General features: G+C 36.4%; 1 protein-coding gene across 2 annotated transcripts in view; it reads left to right on the forward strand.

The window, feature by feature from the left end:
* The window catches only part of POLR3A (RNA polymerase III subunit A), a 36,355-nt gene extending 27,595 nt beyond the window's left edge, over positions 1-8,760 (forward strand). For both annotated transcript variants that reach the window (XM_017807162.1, XM_017807163.1), the window contains 7 exons: positions 463-556; positions 666-758; positions 1,228-1,392; positions 2,067-2,231; positions 2,553-2,684; positions 3,924-4,056; positions 6,781-8,760. In XM_017807162.1, the coding sequence (XP_017662651.1) occupies positions 463-556; positions 666-758; positions 1,228-1,392; positions 2,067-2,231; positions 2,553-2,684; positions 3,924-4,056; positions 6,781-6,929 (931 nt within the window). In that variant the 3' untranslated portion in view covers positions 6,930-8,760. The remainder of the gene's footprint in view (positions 1-462; positions 557-665; positions 759-1,227; positions 1,393-2,066; positions 2,232-2,552; positions 2,685-3,923; positions 4,057-6,780) is intronic.
* The last annotated feature ends 969 nt before the right edge of the window (positions 8,761-9,729 follow it).

A 9,729-nucleotide genomic window follows, 5' to 3' on the forward strand; every position in this document is an offset into this window, starting at 1 on the left:
TGATACTTAGGCCCAGAGAGACGGCAAAGTTTTATTTTTCTGAAAATCAAATGAGGGAAAATGGTTATTTAAGTTTAATGTTCCATTATGTGTCTCATATATTGTGAAGCTTTCTGGTGTTTAGCAGTAGGTGAAGCATACCTATTCCTAGGTATGTATGAAGCCATAATTAAATAATACTAGAATAGCATACACCATGAAAACAGTCACTAGTACCTATCTTATAACCTCTCATGTGTTTCCTTATTTTTACCAGCCTGAAGTACATGAGCAATAACTTTCTTAAATATACCTGAGGAACCTGAAGATCTCTTGATCTTATTAAATACTACTGTAGATACAAGATAAATTCCATAAAACAGGCTGTAATTCAAGTTACCATTTGTAATCTAGCTGAGCAATTTCCTAACTGGTTTTGTATGTGTGTGTGTGTGTGTCTGTGTGTGTGTTTGTTCTTTTTAGCACCCCTATTATAACAGCACACTTGGACAAAGATGATGATCCTGATTTTGCCCGTCTAGTTAAAGGAAGAATTGAGAAAACCTTGTTAGGAGAGGTAAGAAAAATTGTGTTATTGCTAATCCTTTAAATGTAAGCATTAGCCAGTTGCTGTGGGGCATTTGAGCTATTTTCACATGCTAACTATTTTGTCCTCCTTCTTAAAGATTTCTGAATATATTGAAGAAGTGTTTCTTCCCGATGATTGTTTCATCCTAGTGAAGCTGTCTTTAGAGCGCATTAGGCTACTGAGGTTAGAGGTGAGTTGCTCAGTTCTTATGCAGAGTATGCCTTGGGTATGTTCCTAAGGCATTCCTATGTTTCTTTATCCTGGCTCAGAAACAGAAATCACACCAGTGGAAGTTAAAGAAAGGAAGTGAATGAAGGATGTCCTGTAGCTACATTGTATCTGGAGGGGTCCTTTTTTTTCCTTGCAAAGTGGAAAATGTTCCCCTTATTTGGAAATGAGAGAACAAACATTCATTTCTTTATGTCTTGCTAAACACTGGGATGACATTTCTGTCCATTGGTTAATGTACAGGCTGACACCCTCAGCATAGGATAGTATTTCATGCAATTTATATGGGTAATTTATAAGAATATATTTGGGGGTCGTTTTTCCTACATTCTTCCTCTTTATATTCTGTTGAAAGACTGCTGCATTTATTTGAGCAGATTGATAGATGTTTAGAGATAACCCTGATGTTTGCTGGCTGACTTTTGCCACAGGTGAATGCGGAGACTGTGCGCTACTCTATTTGCATTTCCAAACTCAGAGTAAAGCCTGGGGATGTTGCTGTCCATGGAGAAGCAGTTGTATGTGTGACCCCTCGTGAAAATAGCAAGAGTTCAATGTATTATGTATTGCAGTCCCTGAAGGAAGAGCTACCAAAGGTAAAAGCAAAGGCTGTCTCGTGCTCTTGTGGGATGTAATCAGTAGTGATAATTTGAGGGTCTGTGGTGGGAAGATGAAATAGTTCTTGTCAGTATTGCCAATGAAAATAGATGGGCTGAGTCTGTAACTCTTAGATTGTGATGGTACTGCTTTGCTGTTGAAATTAAGCTTTCCTTTAATATTTGTAAATAAAATTGAAGCTTTGATACTTTCCTTACATTTACTGAAGCATTCCAAATTCAGCAGCATGAAGCAGCTGTATCTTCTTTCAGCTGCTTCTAGAATTGAACCAAATGACAGTATCTGGCATTTTTTTAGCTTTCTGTGAGGAGACTGTGGATTTTAAAAATAGTGGTAAGTGAAGCTTTATTATTGGCAGCATGTTCTGTTATTGGTGTGGGCCTGCCACCATGCAGATCCTCAAGTCTGAGTGTGAGAATACCTGGCATAAAATATAAAATGTAGGTAGTGAGTAAGGTTTATAGTACAGCGTCAATGTCAATTTTGCACTGGTGTATTTAGGAGCAAGAAATCTTATTTTGTATGTGCTTTAAGTGAGCATTTACTCCATATACTGGAGCTCCTAAGTAGGTTTGAATGCTGATAAGAGTTACCCTTTTATACTGCATTACTGTATATATCAAAGCTACTAGGGTTTTCTTGTTTTCTGAAGGTTGTAGTGCAAGGTATACCAGAGGTTTCCCGAGCTGTCATTCATGTTGATGAACAAAGTGGAAAGGAAAAATACAAACTTCTAGTTGAAGGTGATAATCTGCGAGCTGTTATGGCTACTCATGGAGTGAAAGGAACAAAAACATCCTCTAACAACACTTATGAGGTACTGTTTAAATGAGTACTCTGGGTTTTTCCCCCTGGCACCTTGATTACAAGTGCTTGCTTGTGCTCAGATGCAGCAGTTGATACCAAATCAAACCTGATTTCACTAATAGATGTCAGAATGCATTAACATGAGAGAATAAATCGAGTGGCAGCACTTCACTTCAAAGAAACTGTTTCTATAAATATTTTTCAAATGGAGAACTACAAAAGGGTAGTAATGGGATTGGAGTATTAGTATGATAATGGATGGTACTTATTCTAGGGCTATACTTGCTCCAAGCATTGGTTTTTCATTAACCTGCTATAATCCCTTGTGTAGGTAGAGAAAACACTAGGAATTGAAGCTGCTCGGACAACCATTATCAATGAGATTCAGTATACAATGGTGAACCATGGTATGAGCATTGACAGGAGACATGTTATGTTGCTGTCTGATCTAATGACTTACAAGGTTTGTACTATGTTTTTTCTAAATGTTATATTAGCCTGTTTATACGAATTAATTTTACCATGTTTGAGAAGGACGGGTGAGCTAAGGAGATGGAATTCCATTCTAGGCTTTTAGAATTCAAAGTTGTACTGACCAAATACTGTTATTTGTACTTTACACAAAAAGCTTAATTACTCTAGTTCTTGCGGGGAAAGGAGACCTATTTTGGCTGAAAACAAGTTGATATAATGAGTAGGGAACCATAATTTCATAGTGGAAATGGGAATCCTCAGAATTATGGTATGAAAATCAACTGTTTAGGTAACCATGCATGCAATCTTAAGGTTTGCTGTGCAGAAAACCACATGGGGTGTGGCTCATAACAGCTGCACTGTATGAGAGAGTCAAAGGATACAGATATACAAATAGAATCAGATTACATGAACAGTTTTACAGAACTTGTTAGTAGAAAATCATATCTGTTCTTTATTGATTGATTTTCTTTACTTCACATCCAGTGAAGGAGTAAGTACATTTAGTGAAATAAGATTTTCCAATTTGCCTGCCAGAGCACAAGGGTTTAATTTGGGTGAAATGGATGGAGCTCTGACTTGTTCCAAAACTGTAGAGCTTTGTTGTACTGAGCTGCAGCAGTCCCCAGGGCTGACCCTGTGGAGCTGCAGCACAGCAGTGGAAAAGGGCATCAGAGTGCCATGTTGTAAACGTGCTGGGCTCCTAGCATGCATTCTTGTGACTGCAGTTCTTGACTTATGCTTCTGTGCACAATCTGATATAATCAGGATGTTTCTAACAAACATAGGCAGAAAAACGTCCAAGTTAAACAGCTAATTACCTTTTTTCTGGAGAGTGGAAAAATGAAGATTTAGCATCTTCTGTAATCTCCTGGCAGTGGAAGTCAGATTTATCTGTAGGCAATGAGCAGTGGTTTCAGCATAGTGCTTTCAGGCCCCACTGAAGTTTGTAGCTGAGCAGCTAGTTTACAGTTGTGGGGTTTTTTCTCGTGGCCATGTTTCTTTCAATCTTTTCAATACTCTTGCTTAAAAAAATAATCTATTAACCATTTATAATAGTTTCTGTTTTGTATGAATACTGACTTTTGTTTTAGGTAAATATTGATTACTACCAAACTATTAACCCTCAGAATGTTGAACTGTGAAGCACCATATTATGACAATGCTATATTGTAGATAGTGTATTTTTTTACTCAGTCTTATTCTTTGGTTTTTTCCCTCAATCAAGGGTGAAGTGCTGGGCATTACTAGGTTTGGACTGGCAAAAATGAAGGAAAGTGTGTTGATGCTGGCTTCTTTTGAAAAGACTGCAGACCATCTCTTTGATGCTGCTTACTTTGGACAGAAGGATTCTGTTTGTGGTAGGTATTGCAAAGTCTGTGGCAGTCTGTGGTCCTTAACCAGCATCTGTAAACCTCTTCAAAGCACTGGATTTTTGCCCTTGTTAAGCTTCCTCTTCAGCTTACCTGTCAAAAACTTCAGGTCTCAGGCTGATCCATTTTCTGGGATCTTCTTGGTCCTAGAAGTTTGGTGTATGTTTATCTACTTCTGATCTCAGTCAGAGGTCTTTATGTCAGACATTTGTTGTATGTTTCTTAAAATAGACTTTTAGTAATTTGTTTTTTCTTCTCACCCTGGATCTCAGTGAAATACCAGGAAATTTGTACCACTATCATTAGCTCTGTTTTTTCCATTGTGAAAGTTTGTGTATCTACAACACTTAGAGCTGATGGAGAAATCTATTACCTCACTCAGTATTTACATTTCATTTTCATTCCTGCTAAGAAGTAGGAAGGTTTATGTGTCTCAGCCTAGGTGAAGATTACAGCCTTACACGATTACTTAGGTGATTTGGCAGTTATACCTAGAAACAAACAGAAGGGCCAAGTTCTTGACTTCTTCAGTTAATTCTGATCTAAATAGATAAAAATTGTTTCTTAATTTTTATAATCAGTATTCATTAATAGAACAGACAAGATGCCTGTTGTCAGAAATTTCTTTTTAAATGTATCAGTTTTAAATTTAAGTTCATTGACATCGATTGAATCATCTCACTGAATTCATGGAAGAATCTGGTAAGATTAGGAAATATGTGCCTACATGTGCACAAGTGCATGCATGCTCACATACAGCAAAAAAAAAAAATACAGTAGATGAGTTCTGGCCTTCTGTTTGTCTCTGTTTTGTATTATTGCCATGCACTCCAATATTTGGAATTGAAGTTATTTTCTGGTTTTTTTGAATGCTTTTACCCTGTTTCTCTCAGATTTTCTTGTCATTTAAGCTCACATACATTTTGGGAATGATTTCTTAAGAAGTCTCTGTCTAGTAGGTTAAACAGAAAAAAGAAGTCAAGCAGGTTTCAACCTTTAACATCTGTTTATGCAAGGCCTACCATCCTTGAGCTGGAATTGCTTGTGGGGAGTTTCTGGGTGCTAGTGAAATAAAAAATATGAGTGTGTTAGGTTTACTAGGTTTACTAGTTAGGTTGACTAGTTGGTGTGTATGTGCAGGTAGTCTTAGTGCAGTCAATTTCCAGCAGGGCTTTTGTGAACAGTATTTTCTGAATCACTGGAATCTGTTAGAAACCCTTGTATTACTAGTTTGTATATTAAGAAGTCTGCCACTTTCTGGCTCTCCAGCATTCCACATGGGTGGGATTTTTTTTTCTTTAATTATTATTTGCCTGTGATTAAAGCAAAGATCCTATGGCAGACTGATTTCATCCTGGACAGTAAGGAAAAGAAAATCTGTCCTAAGTCCTCTCTGAGCTGGTAAAATCTTGTTTTGAATAATGTGAAAACCAAAGGTCTTTTGATGTTACCTTCTGTATAAATGTTTTAGTTCAAATAAGGAAATGCAATGGACAAAACAGCAATTGTTGTCTGCTTACCAAAACTGAAGAGATGATAGTGGCTTGCTTGTGTGAAAAATTGCTGTGCAGATGCCTGACCTATTACTTGGTCTGTGAGGCCAAAGGGAGGTGGGGAGGAAGGCTTCTTGTTTTATACATGGAAGTATTGCAAGGGAAGAGGCATGTCTAAAATCTAAATGCAGTTTTGATGGCTCAGTGGTTGGCTCAGGTTGAAAGGTTATTGTGCAAAACCAGGTAAGTTTTATTCTGCTAGATTTAGAAAGGTATTTTCTTTTGTAACCTGCATGCTGTAGGGGCCTCAATCTACAGTACCTCCTGAGAATTCTATATCCTGCACAAGATTTTTAAATGCATATTGTTGGCAAATAGTGGAGTGGAAATGCAGCAATGGTCTAAGAGCAAAAATACAGACTCTTCATTCATATACATTTAAATTGCCAATCACATCTTGCCAGAATTTTAAGCAAATTTATTTTCATCCTTTGTGCATTCAAAGGTACAGCTGTTTATTGCTACTTTGTTAAACATTTTTGTGAAGGACAGTATTGTTATACTCCTGAGAATGTGCAAAGGTGTTGTTTGGATCATAACTATGCTAAGAAAGAAACCCTGGTATCTGATAGCTTGCTTTTAATGTGGAACGTTCTTTAGAAAAGGAGTGTACATCAGTAGATCTGGAGTATAAACGTGTCAGCACATTGCAGTGGAAGTGTTAGAGCTGTCAAAATCATTGGGACAGACTAAATCTTTCAATTCAAAACAAGCACTCTTTCAATGCTGAAAATGCCAAAAGCATTATAGCTCAAGTACTGTGCCTTTCTCATTGGGAACTTGAAGGGGTTTCAAGGGAACTTGGTCAGATTTGACTGAAGTCTTAGCACTGAGTCAGAGAATGGACAAGTAAGTTTGCCTTGCATCTTTTGCTACAGGCACTGCATGGAATGTGTCTGCTCCGAAAACAAACCTTCTGAAGCACTTCCATTACTAGAGAATGGATCTAGGCTAGGTTGAATCTTTGCTATCTAAAATTTAACACTATTTAAGTAATATACTGATCTGATGACCGTAACATTTAACTCAATCTGGTAAAGAGACCTTGGCCCTTACATGTGAGGTTCAAGGAGATATAACAGAACAGACAAATGAAAATAATTTTGTGAATCCTTAATGTTCAGATGTTCACCATGTTTGGTTTTTTTTTTTTCCCTAGGTGTTTCTGAGTGCATCATCATGGGAATTCCAATGAATATTGGAACGGGACTTTTTAAACTGTTGCACAAAGCAGACAGAGAATCAACCCCTCCTAGGAGGCCTTTGATATTTGATCATAATGAGTTTCATATTCCCATTGTTACATAGCACTTGGACATGATACAACATAGCAAAACAAGAAATAAGAAGCAAACATAATTTAAATTTAAAAATGTCCGTTATCAGTTCTGTGTCTCAATAACTATGAATTGTAAGTGAAATACTATCAAAAGAATTGCCCAATTGTTTACCACCTGTTGTTAGTAGAGACTCTGAAAGGAGAGGCTTCTCTGCAGCAGTGAGTGAAAAGAAATTTCAAGTGGATATCACCTGATAACATTTTCTTTTTCATGTGATAGAATTAGCTTTTTGTGTTACTGTTAATGGGTGGAAGCTCTTATTAACTCAGTATTACACGTGTATTCAGATTTTATTAAAAAACAAAACAAATAGAAAATTGCACGACAGTTCTGTGAGCTTGCCCAGAGTGCATTTGGAAATGGCCTTTAAACAGGAGCTGCAGAGGTCAGTCCACAGCTGTTAAGAACAGAAACTTCAGAAAGCTGGAACTGAGTCTGTGATTAATTCATACTGAGTTTAGGAGTGCTGTTCAAAGTGTTTGAAGTATTTGCTCTTTGCTTGTGGTGTTTTTAATTGGTTTTCCTTTATCCCGAGTTATTATCCAGTAAATCATTTTCCTCCCCAGGATTCTGTTTTGGAGCCACATTTGCAAGAAGCTGCACATTGTAAAGCTGCTACTAAATTCTGAGAACTGTTGTAAGAATATTGCGAATTATAAGTAACTTTTGATATGACAGGAGCTGTCTAACTGCTGGAATCTGAACTTTACAGCAGTCTTAGTTTTGGGAAAGTTTTATAATTGAGCAGGATCATCACAAAAACTTAGTTTTTATTTTATTATATAAAGTAGAAATAGAAAGGGTTACTGTTTTTATGCATTGCCATGAAACAATTTGAAAGTATTTTTAGCTTTAGCCCATTGGAGCAGTTTTTAGAATGTATATATATTTCCAATTATTTCAGAGTAGTATGTGTAAATCGGCTGTGGTGCTATGGAGGGGAAGTATCTTAGTGTTTTGTCGCAGGGTTTGGGTATTCAATGTGTTCATAACATTGGGTCAAAGTTGGAGAGAAACAAAGCAGAGGAAAAAGCTGGACTTGTGCCCTCATGAAATAAAAGCAGGCTGCTGAGTATCCTAGCATTTAAAAAGGAACAAGTTTGTGCTGCAGTTTGTCTTTATGTAGCACCAAAGGAAAAGCGTAAAACAACAGACTTACAGTCTCTGAATGTAGCTTTAAGTGTTAAGGTGCCACTGTGTTTATTTTTTTAATTCATTCTCCATGCAGACAAGAACTCACAAGACATTCAACAAAGCTATTCTCAAATTATTTTGTTTTTTCAGTGTGATGCTAAGATCTACTTCTGCCTAGATTTTGGCAAGGTAAAGATGGAGAATGTAGTGCAATTAGCATCTGCTCTAAAAGCCATATATATATATTGCTATCTCTGTTTTAAAAATAGAAATTTAAGAATAAATTAAAGTTTTCTTTGTGATCTCAGTGAGATTGCCACTTACTGATTTGTCTATTTCTTTTTCAAGATATAAGTTTAACACAGTTAGGGGCTACATGAAGAGAAAGCCCATAAAACTTTCCTGTGGTTAAGTACTTCATTTTATCATGGGAAATTCTATTGAAAGTGTTTGGCATTTTTGTGAATAAAGATTCTTCTCAAGGCCTGAATGGGTTTGTATTGCAACAACCACATCTTTCTCTTTTTTTTTCCTCTAAATACAGTGAAATGGGCTATTTAAATGATGGGTTGACTCTCTTGTTTGTTTTAAAAGTATGAATTAAATGTCACCTGTTATCATTGTTTTTGATAATAAAAATGGACAGAGGTAAAGGAAAGGTAAAACTTGTGTTTGTTTATTGATGCATTATATCTGTGCATAATTAATTTATGGATGAGCTAACCTCTATCTCTCTCATTTGCTTAGTTATTAAGACACTTGAGAATTATTGAGTTTAAATCTCAGGTATTTACAGCCTAAATGAATATGTAATATAAAACCTATCTTGCATGAAGTCGACCCATCATGTCCTCTGAGCATGCTCTGCATCTCATGAGTGTTTCAACCAAAAATAGATTGTTTACAAGAGCACTGAGAATTAGTAATTACTGTTTGAGCTCTCTGTATAGTCAGTAAACAAATTAGCTGTTGGATTTCACTCATAAGCAGTTTTTTATAAGGGTCATTTTTAATAGTAAAAACCATGGAATTTTGGGATATTAAAATTTAGGTTTCATTTTTTAAAAAATAGTATCTTGTACATTTTCATTTCTTTTCTAATTTATGTGGTAATTGAAATTAAATACTAAGTTAAATGTAAATTTTAAAGAAACACAATTTTGTTTCCAAAAAATTAGTAGATAACAGTAGAAGCCACAGAGAAGAACATCACAGACAGGCAACACATCTTTGCATGGAAAAGATGGAAAAGCATCTCTTGTTCATTTATGATGTCTCACAACTGTTTGTGTACTTAATATACAGTAAAAGCAAGTTCAAAGTTAATGCTAAAATCTACACGTTAGGTTATGGGAACAATTAGGTACTATCATTCTACACTGATCATTGGATGCCCTTAAAATTTTAAACATTGTCCAGCTCGTGTAGAACACGGATGTTGACCTTAGAACGGTCGGGCTGCTGAAGAATCTCGGGCATGAGCTGCGTAGCCAGTGGTGCAGCAGGGCCAGCTGCAAGTGGGCGGCCTGAGATGGGAACCCACATTCGTATCGGTACAGTTTGAAAAGGCAAAAATTGCCTCCCAAAGTTCATTAAATTTTTCATCTGTTTTAAAACAAATTTCAACTTTTCCT

The sequence above is a fragment of the Lepidothrix coronata genome, unplaced genomic scaffold (assembly GCF_001604755.1).
Source record: "Lepidothrix coronata isolate B3197 unplaced genomic scaffold, Lepidothrix_coronata-1.0 Scaffold17, whole genome shotgun sequence".
Taxonomy (NCBI): Eukaryota; Metazoa; Chordata; class Aves; order Passeriformes; family Pipridae; genus Lepidothrix; species Lepidothrix coronata.